This window comes from Macaca fascicularis, chromosome 9, assembly GCF_037993035.2.
Source record: "Macaca fascicularis isolate 582-1 chromosome 9, T2T-MFA8v1.1".
Lineage (NCBI taxonomy): Eukaryota > Metazoa > Chordata > Mammalia > Primates > Cercopithecidae > Macaca > Macaca fascicularis.
In genome coordinates this window covers 56,212,521-56,227,794 of record NC_088383.1, presented here as the reverse complement: position 1 = coordinate 56,227,794, position 15,274 = coordinate 56,212,521, and the positions used below count along the sequence as shown (strand labels likewise).

Below are 15,274 nucleotides of genomic sequence, written 5' to 3'. Positions count from 1 at the left end.
AGGATTTGAAAGAGTATGCTATAGGATCTGAAGAGAAGTTTAAGTGAGGCCTTAAAAATATTTCTAGCAAAGGGGCATATTATGAGAATATGCGACTGATTTGAGAAGACTGGTTCAAAGGTTCTGGTGTGTTTGGAAATATTATCAAAGATTGTTCTATTAACTTTCTCTGAGTAAATTATCTGTATTTTGTTTGCTACGGTTCTGCCTGAGACCAGTCTACCTTTTTAGAAGGAAGTTTATCATTTAAAAGTCAGTTTGGAGGGAAAGTACAGATTGATAATAGCAATTTATTGATGGTAGTAGTCAATTAACTTTCTCTTCCAGTCTGCCCCCCAGTTGTCTTGATATTAAAACTATTAAAATTCCCTATCACTGATGCTACTATCATAAAATTTTCTAAAATTATCATAATTTACGTATAGTTGATGAACCGTAGATGGAGTTCTCTCATACATTGACCCTGAGTCTTTTAATTACAAATATTAGTACCCAAAAAAGTGTACCCTATGTTAGCCCAGTAGCTAGTTTTTAAAAGTCAAAATGCCAGAAGGAAACAGTGGAATTTTGTAATGCAAGGGTCATTGCAGGGTTAAAGATGCCCTCAGCCTCTGGGGTGTCATTGTTTAAGGGAAGAATATAGAAAGCACTGATACTGATTTAAAATGAGATGTTTCTCTGCCTTCACTGGGGGAAAAATGTTTCTGACTTATTTTGCTATGATCAATTGACAACCATCAAAACTTAGGTAACTTTGAATAAACTCACAGTTTCTATTATTTTTAAGTAACTGTGTGTCTGCATCTGCTGCCACAGATAAAATATAACCTTTGTAGGTGAATTTAATGTAGGACTTGTCTGAAAGTTCAGTTAGAGGATAGGTAATTTATGTGTATGTCTTTTAAAAGCACTTTGCCCCAAGGTGATTATTTTTAATACATCTTATTTAAATACAGAACTGTGTTGCCCTTTTGCCTTTTTATTTCATGGAAGCCAAATGCGTCTTTTCTCCCAAGTATACTAGAAAGTGAAGACCCATGGTAATGGTAGTGATCTGTACATCAGATTGTCAGTCTTCCTGTCACTTGTGTGTATGAATCCATTTAGCAAGTTTGCTTTTGGCAGTAAAGCCCCACGTGCAGGAAGGCAAACACTGCTCACTCATTATCCAAAGTATACTTTGTGAGAATTAGGCATCAAAAATTGGAGCTTAAGCACCAGTATATATTAAAGTTCAATACAACTTGTAGTGTTTAAGTACAATAAATAAAAATTGAGGCTGAACCTTTGGCATATAGTGGGAAGAAATTGGGTTTACCACTGTTAATAATTCAGATTGCTTAGGAAAATCGATCTTTATCTACTTATGTTAAAAATACTAAGGATTCTGCCTGTAACCATTAAAAACTAAAATATTAACCTATAGATGTTGAAAAAATCCTAGACACTAGTCTCTGCCATGTGACCGTTCTTCTGGGTTTGTTTGTTTTTTTTTTTCCTATTTATTTTACCCAATAATTAGGCTTTTATAATGTAAGTAATGAAGAGAAAAATCTCTAATATCACTTTAATAGAGCACATTGATTCATAAATAGCCCATAAATTTTATACTCAGCAAACCCATAAAATACACATGTATGATTCACATAATCAAATAGTAATGAAAGTTACAAAATGAAAAATGAAGCAGCTCTACCCCAAGTCCTTTCCCCAATATAACCATGAACAATCTTTTTTTTTTTTATTATTATACTTTAAGTTCTAGGGTACATGTGCATAACGTGCAGGTTTGTTACATATGTATACTTGTGCCATGTTGGTGTGCTGCACCCATCAACTCGTCAGCACCCATCAACTCGTCATTTACATCAAGTATAACTCCCAGTGTAATCCCTCCCTCCTCCCCGCTCCCCATGATAGGCCCCGGTGTGTGATGTTCCCCTTCCTGAGTCCAAGTGATCTCATTGTTCAGTTCCCACCTATGAGTGAGAACATGCGGTGTTTGGTTTTCTGTTCTTGTGATAGTTTGCTGAGAATGATGGTTTCCAGCTGCATCCATGTCCCTACAAAGGACACAAACTCATCCTTTTTTATGGCTGCATAGTATTCCATGGTGTATATGTGCCACATTTTCTTAATCCAGTCTGTCACTGATGGACATTTGGGTTGATTCCAAGTCTTTGCTATTGTGAATAGTGCCGCAATAAACATGCGTGTGCATGTGTCTTTAGAGCAGCATGATTTATATCCTTTGGGTATATACCCAGTAATGGGATGGCTGGGTCATGTGGTACTTCTAGTTCTAGATCCTTGAGGAATCGCCATACTGTTTTCCATAATGGTTGAACTAGTTTACAATCCCACCAACAGTGTAAAAGTGTTCCTATTTCTCCACATCCTCTCCAGCACCTGTTGTTTCCTGACTTTTTAATGATGGCCGTTCTAACTGGTGTGAGATGGTATCTCATTGTGGTTTTGATGTGCATTTCTCTGATGGCCAGTGATGATGAGCATTTTTTCATGTGTCTGTTGGCTGTATGAATGTCTTCTTTTGAGAAATGTCTGTTCATATCGTTTGCCCACTTTTTGATGGGGTTGTTTGTTTTTTTCTTGTAAATTTGTTTGAGTTCTTTGTAGGTTCTGGATATTAGCCCTTTGTCAGATGAGTAGATGGCAAAAATTTTCTCTCATTCTGTAGGTTGCCTGTTCACTCTGATGGTAGTTTCTTTTGCTGTACAACAATCTTAAATCTAATGCTGCTGTCTAAAACTGACTAGTTATCCAAATGAATCAGTTATTTTCCCTTTTCCCAGAAATTAATACAGATTCAAGTGTTCACTATCAAGTTGGAATTGTTAATATGTGAAATACTACTGATAAAGACAGGAAAGGCTTTATTAAGGACAAGACAACAAACCAGGAGAAGGAGCTGCTCAAGCAAGACCTTCCGATTATCTTTGCAAAAAGGCAACTATACCTGAAAGATTCTGCAGCCACACACATTTTGCCTTCACTGAGGTCAACTGCCTTCACCGAGGTCAAATATTAGCAAGGACTAACATTTATTCAGCTCTGTGTGTGCCAGGCATTTTATTAAGAACTTTTCATGCATCATCGCTTCTATGCCTCATCGCAACAATGCATGTAAGAACTTTTCATGCATCATTGCTTTTATGCCTCATGCAATACACTGTTGTCCCTGATTTCCAAATGTGGCTACTAAGGTTGAGGAGTGAAGTGTCCTTTGGCAGGGTGACACAGCTAGTACATAGTGGACTTGGGGTTCAGATTCTGGGCATCTGATTCCAGCACCCACCTTAATCGTTGTCTGGGATTTATTCGTGCAAAAAGTTACGAATTGTATCTTAGGCTTTTCATCCTAAGCACTGATTGAGAACCACCTCATGCATTTGACACAATGCTTCCTAATACTTCAGATCATAGATACCTTTGAAATTTCTGTTAAAGGCTATTAGAAGATAGAAAATATCTATCTAGAAAATAATACATATCTTCCTAGAAAATAATATATATTCAAACAACTTTGCATATAAAACTCAGCATAGATGATATCTCTAGAGGTCCATTTATTCTAATTACTAAAGAAATGAAATAACCTTTTTCCCCTACACCCAACTCCGAAGACCTGAAATGACATTTTAAAGAGTTTTCCATCAAAAGAGGTTTGAAGGCTTTGGTGTTTTAAGAGATTAATGTGTTAGCCAGAACAACTCATTTCTCTACCAGTGTGTACTCCATTTATTTTTAAGTATTTTCTACTGAATAATTTTGAAATTACTTTCTTAGTTTTCTAAGAAAACTTAAAACTTTTAGCATTTTCTTAAAAACTAAGAAAATGCTTTGTTTATCATGAATTGCTATTTCTCTTGATTATTATTCTTGGAGAAAGTCTATCAGACATAATTCATCTGATTTGCTTCTAGGCTAGAGGAAAATGTGAAAGATGACAAATGAAAATTACAAAGGGTGTCAGTAGTATGGCTCCTTTTATCATTTGTCATTATCACAAATATATCAACACAGGACTTTTAAAAAATAGTTTGTACATATTGGGCCTCAGTAGGATTTTGCATGAATTTTTTTTTTTTCTTTTTTGCCAAGAGAGAAAGAGCGAAGAAATAACCAAAGGTGATGTACTCGTATTGGAGGTTTACCAAATAAGGACTGCTTTTATTATGAACTATAGTCAGTTTTTCTATTGTGTGTTTTTTGTTCCTGCAGGCAAGATCTCTGAACTTTATGCAGAGGGTTCTTTTAAAAAACCAAAGTTGAATTTTTTTATTTCTTGGAATATTTTTTTCATTTATTTCTCCCAAGTAGAGCAGACTCCAAACTCTCTTTTGTACTATGTCTTTTTTGTTTTGCCACTAGCTCAGTATTCTGTTTCTACATTTTCCTTTCCTAGAACCAGTCAATAAATGACCAAAAAAAAAAAAAAAACCTAAATCATGTGTTATTGCACTAGGAGTTCAAGGATACCAAGGACAGTCTTGTTTGTTTATTTGTTTTTTTGTTTTTTGGTTTTTTTGAGACAGTTTCGCTCTTGTTGCCCAGGCTGGCGTACAGTGGCGCGATACTGGCTTACTACAACCTCTGCCTACCGGGTTCAAGCAATTTTCCTGCCTCAGCCTACCAAGTATCTGGGATTACAGGCATGCACCACCTCGCCTGGCTAATTTTTATATATTTAGTAGAGACAAGGTTTTGCCATGTTGGTCAGGCTGGTCTCGAACTCCCGACCTCATGTGATCCACCCTCCTTGGCCTCCCAAAGTGCTGGGATTACAGGCGTGAGCCACCACGCCCGGCAGACAGACAGTCTTGATGTGGGAACAGAGAAGGCTGGATAGGAGTTGGATAAGGCGATTTCAGATAAGAGGGGGTGACTTCACCCAAGGCAGGGAGTGGAACTGTGTGTAAGGGGATCAGGAGGACAAACTACATTTGTAAATAATGAGAAATGAGAACTTGTGACAGTAAATATATTTGGTCTCTTTGCCTGGTTCCCAACACAGAGCTCCTGAATCCCTTGCAAATTCCTGAGTGATAGGAGCATCTTTTGTTGTAACTAGGACACTCTTGATGGGCTTCTGGGTAGCTTCAAGGTGGGGGCTAGTCACCAAAAAGAACAAGTCATAATTAGAAATTTGGAACTTTCACCCCCACCCTCTGACCTCTGGAGATTGGAAAGGGACTGAAGATTGAGTTTAATCAGCAATCAGTAATGCCCTCATAGTGGAACCTCTATACAAACCCTAACTGATGGGTGGAGTGTGGGGAGAGTTCAGAGAGCTTCCAGGTTGGTGAATGCGTCCGTGTATGGGTAGGGTGGTACACTCCCAATTCCAGGGGGGACAGAAGCTGCCCTGGGGACATTCCAGACATGGCCCTGTGTACCTCTTCGTGTGGCTGTTGATTTGTATCCTTTACATAAGTAATGTTTCCCTGAGTCCTGTGAGCCTTTATAACAAATTATTGAACCTGAGGAGGGGGTCATGGGAACTCCCTGATTTGTAGCCAAGTTGGACAGAAGTGTGGGTGCCCTGGGCACCCAGGACTTAGAACTGGCATCTGAAGTAGGGAACAGTCTTGTGAGACTGAGCCCTTGAGCTGTGGGGTCTGTGCTAACCCCAGTAGTCAGTGTCAGAACTGAATTGCAGGACACCCAGGTTGTATCTGCAGAGAACTGGTGAACTGCTTAGTGTGGAAAACCCACACATTTGGTGTCAGAAGTGTGTGAGTAGAAATAGTTTTCCTTTTATGTCTGTTGGATGGATAATGATGAACCTAGCAGGGCACAGAAAGCTAGGCAACAGGGAAACTGAGAATGAAGTTGTAGCAGAAAATGAAAAAGAAAAGACAGATAAAACATTTTGAAGAAAGGACAGTAATGTATTCCCAACAGGTAGGATTTACTGGATGAAGGAGAGAAGAGGCAAAGATAACTACAAAATTTCTAGCCTGAGAGACTGGTAGAGAAAAATGGTAGTATCAGGGACAGACAGGGTTATTAAGAAAAAGGATTGGATTTTTAAAATAAAGAAGATCTGGTGTAAAATTATCCTCAGGAAAATTGGAAATCCAGGCACGTACTTCTCTCCATCATGCCCTTGCATAGTGCAGTCCCTCTGCCTGTCCATGCCTTGCCTCCCCCTCCCTAGGATTCTTCTTCCTCTCTTAAGACCCATCTCAAATATCACCTAGACTTGTAAATAAGTTATATGAAACTGGATAGCTGAGGTTTCAAGCCTTTATCCCTTTGAACCTTTTTAATAACAAGTTACTTTTATCTTTTGCTAAATCCAACTTTATATTCACCATTTTAACTAGCATCATTTCCGATTCCAAGACCTGATTGGTGTGAAAGTGCAGCTAAGTTACTGTTAATCGAGATCAGAATAAGAGAATCTACGAAGAAAAATTAACAAAATCCCCCTTTTAATGCATAATCTTCCATCCATCAGGCTGTAAGTTAAATACCTAACACAAAACAAAGCTGTATGTTTTATGGATATGTACGTATATAATTGCAGGGAACATGATTTGGAAGGATATACACTTATATTGCTAAGAATAGTCACCCCTAAGGAGAAGACTGGGGTCACAAGTGGAAGTCAAGGGAGTCTTCAGCTTTCTTTTTGTATTTAAATTTTGATAGAAATATATACATATGTATTATAATTTTAAATTTTTAATGAAAAACAGTATTTTTCCTATTTTCTTTGATCTGTCAATAGGTTATATTTTTCCAGTATCAGCTAAACATTTGCTTCCCAGAAAGCTTAGTTACCTCTTCAAAATTTATTCAGGTTAAAGTAAAAGATTTAGATAGTGGATTAAAAATCTAAGATGATATTTGCCTACTTTATATAGAACAGTATATTGATGCTGCTAAAGCAATTAAAGTATAATTTTTCTTTTTTCTTTTTTCTTTTTTTGTTTTGTTTTGTTTTGTTTTTTGGAGATGGAGTCTCACTCTCTGTCGCCCAGGCTGAAGTGCAGTGGCGCAATCTCCGCTCATTGCAACCTCCATCTCCCAGGTTTAAGCGATTCTCCTGCCTCAGCTTCCCCAGTAGCTGGGATTACCAGGTGCTCACCACCATGCCCAGCTAATTTTGTTGTATGTTTAGTAGAGACAGGGTTTCACCATGTTGGCCAGGCTGATCTTGAACTCCTGACCTCAAATGATCCGCCCACTTCAGCCTCCCAAAGTGCTGGGATTACAGGCGTGAGCCACCATGCCCAGCCTACAGTGTATACTTTTTCTTCGCTCCTGCATGCAGTGCTCCTTCCAGTGCTGAATGTCTGAATTTTTATCTGAGACATAGTATTTCAGATGGTCATTACTTGCGGGTGGTCATTAATAGTTCCTCCCTGCTTCTAACTTTCCTCTCCTCATTTTAAATTAAGTTACGCTACATTATTGTGGGTTAGGAGGTACATTAATATTAAATGAAAAAATATAATCTGATGAGTGAGTGGCAAGACAGTTATCGTATGAATATTGAGAGTTGTTCTGAGGCCTTTTTGTTTTTCTGGGGGTTCTGTGCTTCTGGTAGAACTCTTGGTTATTGAATAAATAGTTCCTGAAAAGTGAGAAAGTACAATTGGAAATTAGATTTCTGATGAATAAATCAAACCCTATTAAGAGAACTAGGTTCAAGTAATTTTAAAACCACTTGAATTTTCATAAATGTTTTGTTAATTATTGATTATAAAAAACAGTGACTCTAGCTGGAGGCTTTTGTGTGTTTGCTTTTGAGTCAGCTAGGAAAAGGAAGAAAAAGTCAAGCTTAGTCAATTGTGGTTTTCACTGAATCTTTTTTAAAGTAATGAGCTGGTTTGTTTTCTTCATCACTATAGCAACTTAAGCTAGTTTTTGCTTTTGATTTTTTATTTCCCCTAGAGAAACCTAGCATGCACTGCTCATTAGACTTGAGCATACTAAGGAATATCTGTGGTAATTAAGTTAAAAATCAGAGCGGTGTTTTGTGCCGTGTATAGTTGCAGATGTCTGCATTTCACTAATATTCTTTGGAAACATCTGGATACCGGTTAACATAAAATAACTGTTTAGTCGGTTTCTGTTCAGAATAGAAGGAATGATTTAAAAGTTCCCATTGTAGTATGTACGTCTTTCTATCCCTAGCCCTTCCTCCAGCTTGACTGAGATTGATAAATAACAAACATCATGGGTGGTGTGTCTTTAGTTTCCTCTGGTGAGCTCGCTGCACAGATTACTTTGTCAGCAGTGTGGCCTTGATTTTTAGGCTCTGTTTCTAATGAGATCAGTTCTGTGGCCAACACCTGTGTACCAAGCCCATTCACTGTCTAGCTTAGCCAGCCATGGACTCCTGCTCTTGGTTAGAAGTATTTGCCTTCATTTCTGCTAGCACAGTTCACCAAAAACCCAACTGATCTCAAACACTAGTAATTCATCAATGGAGTCTAACAGAGTTTTAAGGTGTGTGTGTGTGTGGGTGTGGGTGGGTGTGGGTGTGGGTGTGTGTGTAGAGATGGGATCTCACTATGTTGTCCAGACTGGTCTTAAACACCTAAGCTCAAGTTCTCCTGTCTCAGCCTCCCAATGTGCTAGAACTACAGTCATGAGCCACCATGCCCAACCCTCTAAGACTTTGGGATACAAAAATGTAGTTTATCTTTTCTCCATTTCTGATATAAAACATCTCTTCCTTCCTCCTTCTAGTTTCTGTTCTGTACTCCCGTTTGATCTGTGTTGGTCCTGTAAACCTTCAGCCTTCTGTTCTGAAGGAGGAAAGGCTTGGTTTTATAAAAAGTGACAATATTCAGACCACATAAGATCCTTCTTGCTTTATTTTGGCTTAAATACTTTAAGATTTTCTGATTTTCTTGTATGTATATGTATTTACCTATTATTTGACTTTATTGAACAACTTCAAATTGAGTATATTTGAACGAGAGTAGGCATTCAAAAGTGCTAGGCTTTCCCTGCCTTTCAGAACTTTGAGGTATATGTCACATCATTTTGTCCTTCACATTCTCCAGTTGTGCTAATTTTTCCGAATCCGTTGAGTCAAGTAGAGTACCTTCCTTTTTGCAGTCATATTCTTACTTTTTTTTTTTTTTTTTTTGAGACAGTCTCAAACTCTTGCCCAGGCTGGAATGCAGTGGTTCAATCTCAGCTCACTGTAAGCCTTGTGAGTAGCTGAGACTACAGGAGCATGCCACCACGCCCAGCTAGTTTTTGTATTTTTAGTAAAGATGGGGTTTCACCATGTTGGCCAAGCTGGTCTCAAACTCCTGACCTCAAGTGATCTGCCCAGCTCGGCCTCCCAAAGTGCTGGGATTATAGGCGTGAGCCACCACATCCGGCCTCTTACTTAAATCTCTTAGTGCCCCTTAGAATGTAGTTAAGAATTTTCAGGTGACAGTATATTTTTGATAGTTATCTTTGGTTTCCAAACCTAGAGAAGGAAGACTAACTGGCTTTCTCCGTGTGTGGGTACATCGTGTCTTATTGGAGATTGTTTTGTTTCAAGCATTGCTGCAGAGTATTTTATTAATGGTTACACTTTAAAATTTTTTGTTTTTCAGATTAACAATTTAGGTAACCCAGTACTTGATATTTGCCAATTACTAGAATTAAAAACATGTATGTATCACTGGTTAACTAGAAATTTAAAATGAGAATGTTTCTTCTTTAGCCCAGGCAGTATCACTTGGATTAATTTCTATCCCCTCCCTGTCCCTACTCTATCGGCTCCGTGGCTTCTTCCACTAAGCTGGTGCTTTCTTTATAGCTCCTCCTGTGCACTAAACCTTTATTGTTCACTAAACCTTTATTGGTTCATAGCCTACAGAAAATGCCTGTGGTGTGAGAGGTAATTTGTGAAACTGCCTCTCTTCCCTGTTTAGCAGTTGAGCTCTCTAAATGGGTGTAGCTGGGAAAGAAAATTTAATTTTACAAACAAGAATTCCTGGGTTCCATCCAGTGGAACATGTCTTTTGTTATACACACAGTTTCTGACTCATATCGTTCCATGACTTATAATAAAGTGGACATTTTGTTTACACTGTTGTATGGAAGGAGGGGTCTGGTTTCTAATTTTTAATAGCATCTATTTCTAGAATATAGGCTTGCCATTTGAATGCTTCTGTTTTTTTAGTTTCTAAGTTAAAAGAAAGTAACTTTTCCTCCACTTCAGAAAGCAAGGAAAATTAAAAATAATGTGATGACTTCCATAGGCTCTAAAAGAGCAATGAAAAAAGTGATTTATGTGTGGGAGAAGAAATACTAGTTCTTAATTAATACATTGTTTTACCACTTCCTGTGAATTTATGTAGAAGTAATAAACTTATTAAGTCATTTATTCAAACTCTTGTCAGTTTAGACTTTTTAATTGCTTTATTACCTGCCATTACTTTGTAATACTTGTTATAGCAGTGGTAATAGTTGAGATTTGCATATTGACCACTTGCAGGGCACTGTGCCAGATTCCCCACATGTGATATTCCTCCCAGTCATGACACCCATCCCAGGAGAGCAGCGTTAACGCCCCCCATGCAAGCACATGGTGCAGGCTGGGTGACCTGGGCACAGTGCCTGACCGTTTCCCTGGCTTACTGTAGTTATCATTAAATCATATGTGGTATTACTTAGAAGCATTTTGAATAATTTGAAAAGCATGTTTTAGTGTTTAAACAATTTTTTTTTTTTCTTTGAGAAAAGGTCTGGCTTTGTTGCTGGGGTGGAGTGCAGTGACCTGAGCATAGCTCACTGCAGCCTGCAACTCCTGGGCTCAAGCAATTCTCCTGCCTCAGCCTCCTGAGCATCTGGGACTACAGGCACATGCCCCCACACCCAACTCAATTTTTTTTTTAAGATACGAAGGATCAATCTTAATATTATTTACAGTTTTTTTTTCCTTTTCTGTGGGCCTTATCTGACTGGAACTTCTTTTTAAATTTTTTATTTTTTAAATTATAAATTGACAAATTATAGATATATATTTATGAGCTACAAAGTAATTTTATGATTTATGAATACAACATTGCATAATTAAGTCAAGCTGACTAACCTGTTCACCACTGGAAACAATTGCAAATCATTATCATTTTTTCTGGTGAGAACATCTGAAATTTACTCAGTGCTTTTGAAATGTGCAGTACTTTTTGTTGTTGTAGAAATGTGGTCTCACTCTGTTGGCCAGGCTGGTTTCAAACTCTGAGCTCAAGTGATCCTCCCACCTCAGCCTTCTGGTGTTGGGATTACAAGCGTGAACTACCACGTTGGGCCAAATGTATAATCTATTATTATTTACTGTATTCACCATGCTGTGCAATCTATCTCAAAAAAACTTACCCCTCCTGCCTAATTGAGGCTTTGTACCCTTTGACCATCATCTACCCATCACCCCCATCCCCAATTTTGTATACTTGGAGTCCTTTCATGATATATGTGGAGGCTTATGGTAAGTTATTTAAAACTTACATGTATGTCAAAATTTTTTGTGGCCGTAGCTTTTCTTTTTTAAATTTTAAGAGCCAGAATATTTGTATATTTATTCAGCATGTATTTGAGTGCCTAATATATGCCATTTTCTGTGTTAGGAACCAGAAATTAAAGCAGCGAACAAAACACAGTCTGCCCTCATGGTGCTAATTCGCCAGGTAGGGAAGCCAGATAATAAACACATGTATAATGCGAAGTCAGTAATAATAAACGATATGAAGAAACAAGTAAGGTAGGAGAGGCAGGAAAGGGGGGGTGAGAAAGAGGTGCTCTTTTAAATACAGTGGTCAGGGAGAGCCTCTCAGAATGAAGTTTTTAACAGACCTGAATGAAATGGGGGAGTGAGCTATACAGATATCTGCTGTGTGCTAGAAAAATTACCTGTAATTTTGCATTCTAAAAGTTTAATAATGAGTACATTTATCTCACAATTTGAGAATCAATTATATACAAGATACAGTTCTAAGCACATACTCCTAAGTATAATTTGTTGTTTTTACAGTAGACCAAATAATTATGCTCAGCTTCAGAATATGCTCTTTATGATCAAGTGTACAATAGATAAATTCTCTTATAACATTATCAGTATTAAGGTTCATGTTTTCAGAAACATACAAAAAAACTAGCTTTTAAAATTGACTAGGGAAGTTCTCTCAAACTGCCAGTCCATGAGATACTGTATATTTTCTATCTGAAAAACTTTTATTCTCAGAATTCTTTAAAAGAGATGTCGCTGGGGCTCCCATTACTTACCTGTGACTCCCAGTGGAAATCATACCCAGCCCTTCAAGAGGGGCTGAATCCGTTGGGAGTCGGGGGGTAGAAAAAAATGCTGCAGCTGCTTGTGGGTATCCTTCACACACAAACACACAGTGCCCCAAGCACTGTGCAGTCAAATGTCGACCCCGCTCGGACTTTCCTCCTTGGGGTTGAGAAGCAATGGACTATAGAGAAAGAAAGGTGGCTTAGCACTTCAAAACTTGGAAGGGTAATTGACCAAGACCCCTAAAGCCAAAGCAGTGGGCAGCCCCACTTCCTGTATCCCCTACACCAACACCTAATGGCTACAAGATACAGGGGCACTAGCACCTGTCTGCTTGGCTGCCTCCCCTTCTTACAGTAGTGGTGAAGGGAATCACTCAGCCTCAGGAAGGGAAAATGGCTTTCTCATCTTCAAATTGAAAGAGGTTGGCCGTGGGTGAGGAGAATAACAGGTAAGGATCTCTTTCAGTATACCCATTTGAAGCCAGAACCTCTGTTTAGACATATAGTATTTTGAACCTGGTGACTATTCATTGCCAGTGTTTCTGAATTACCAGAAAGCAGAATTCTTGCCAGGCACAATGGCTCATACCTATAATCCCAGCACTTTGGGATGCCAAGGTGGGAGGATCACTTGAGCCCAGGAGTTTGAGACCAACCTGGGCAACATGATGAGATCCTGTCTCTACAAAAAATTCAAAAATTAGCTGGGCATGGTGGCATGCACTTGTGGTCCCAGCTACTCAGGAGGCCAAGGTGGGAGGATTACCTGAGCCCAGGAGGTTGAAGCTACAGTAAGCCATGTCTGTGCCACTACACTCAGCCTGAGCAACACAGCAAGACCCTGTTTCCCACCCCAACCACCCCTACCCCGCCCCCGCCAGAAAAAGCAAGCTGAATTCTTGAATTCCCTGCAACCAGGTCACCCAAATCAAAGGTAAAAGGAACATAAAAAAGCCTTCTGGAAAGTGTAAAAAAATTCATTGCAGAGTGATGTTTGTCTTGTGAAATCATAGTTAAGTTTGTTCTAAATATATCCCCTTCTTTCTCACCCACCCCAACACATTTTTTTTTAAAAACCACCAGGTATCCGTTACAGCACTGACGTGAGTGTAGATGAAGTAAAAGCTTTGGCTTCTCTGATGACATACAAGTGTGCGGTGGTTGGTAAGTGATCGCCTTTCTTGCTGCCTAATGACAACTCTGGGGAAATAAACATAACACATGGTTACTGTTAAGATGCTATAGAAATATACCTTATCAGAACTGATTTTTTTTTAAGTTGTACTAAGACCTGCATCATTTTTCAATTAGTCTAAATTAAGATATAGCCTCTTTTTAACATGGGGATTTTTAAAAATAGGAGCTAATTGGATTTTAAGTCTATATCTTTGTTTTCAATTCCTCAACACATTCTGTAAATAAGACCAAATTATAGTAGAAGGATAGTAAATAAGCTGTTATCTTTTAGAAGTGGTAAAGAGCACTCATTAAATATGTATTAGAACTTGGCTAGCCAATTTTATTGAACAATTTCTGTTCAATAAAATGTTGCTTGAAGTACAGTGTAGAAAATGATGGTAGGTTTATTTCTTGAATTTTCAGAAATTCAGGCTTAAAGCATCACGTTTTTCTAATATTGTGTGGTGCTTTCTGTCATCTTACTTTTTTTAACGTTTATATGGAATAGCAACCATCAGCCTTCTCTTTCAGATGTGCCGTTTGGGGGTGCTAAAGCTGGTGTTAAGATCAATCCCAAGAGCTATACTGTAAGTATGAAAGTGATATTTGTTTTTTTGGGGTTTTTTGTTTGTTGGTTTGTTTGTTTTCTTGGAGACAGAGTCTTGCTCTGTTGCCCAGGCTGGAGTACAATGGCGCAATCTCGGCTCGCTGCAGCCTCCGCCTCCTGGGTTCAAGCGATTCTCCTTGATCCATAACTAGGATTACAGGTGCATGCCACCATGCCCAACTAATTTTTGTATTTTTAGTAGAGAGGGGATTTCACCATGTTGGCCAGGCTGGTCTTGAACTCCTGACCTCAGGTGATCCGCCTGCCTCGGCCTCCCAGAGTGCTAGGATTGCAGGCGTGAGCCACCACACCCGGCCTCAAAGTGACATTTGTGCACACAGTGCATTTATGAAGGACTTGAAATTACTGGACTTCTCTGTATCCCCTATATCAGTGAGATCAGTAGTCCCCATTGCTTTTCAAATGAAATAGAAAAATGTAAAGAGTTAACTCATTGAGTGTTTTGCCATATAAAGATCACCTACTTAATATCTATGTCCTTTATCATTTTCTGTTTTGTTTGATTTTGTTTTTATGAGTCTTTCGTTCTACTTTTTTGCTTTTTGTTTTATTATTTTCTTAATTAATTAATATCTTCATATTGTTAGACACTTATACCCATATTTAAGAATTACTGTGATCTGATTAGCCAGGCGTATTGGTGCATACCTGTAATCCCAGCTACTCTAAGGAGGCTCAGGCATGAGAATTGCTTGAACCCAGGAGGTGGAGATTGCAGTGAGCCAAGATTTCTCCGCTGCACTCTAGCCTGGGCAACAGAGCAAGACTCTGTCTCAAAAAGAAAAAAGTATTACTGTGATCTGAAGTTATTATGTCAGGATCTCATTCTAGTGACAAATATCTTAATTAAGACTATGAAAACCTTACTTTTTATCCAGTCAGTTCCAAGTTAATTCAAACTGGTTGTCCCCATGCTTTACATAATACTAAATTATATTCAGACATAAATGCATATGACTTTTATTCTCTTTAAAATTCACCATTTAAATGGATATAATTATATTTCAATTAATCTTAATTAAGATTTAGTGTGGTTTTCAGTGGGGAATTAGTAGAATGGGAATTTGAGCCCTAGTTCTACTATCTTGTTTTTATAACCTACTTTTTTGATCCCTTGTTTTCTCACCTTTAAAATGGCAATGCCTAGTTTATGAGTTGTTCTAAGGATTACATGAGAAGACATATGAA

The 15,274-nt window shown here is 38.3% G+C and overlaps 1 protein-coding gene across 2 annotated transcripts in view; it reads left to right on the top strand.

The window, feature by feature from the left end:
* The window catches only part of GLUD1 (glutamate dehydrogenase 1), a 37,619-nt gene that overhangs the window by 3,268 nt on the left and 19,077 nt on the right, over positions 1 to 15,274 (top strand). For both annotated transcript variants that reach the window (XM_065520055.2, XM_005565233.5), the window contains 2 exons: positions 13,363 to 13,443; positions 13,990 to 14,045. In XM_065520055.2, the coding sequence (XP_065376127.1) occupies positions 13,419 to 13,443; positions 13,990 to 14,045 (81 nt within the window). In that variant the 5' untranslated portion in view covers positions 13,363 to 13,418. The remainder of the gene's footprint in view (positions 1 to 13,362; positions 13,444 to 13,989; positions 14,046 to 15,274) is intronic.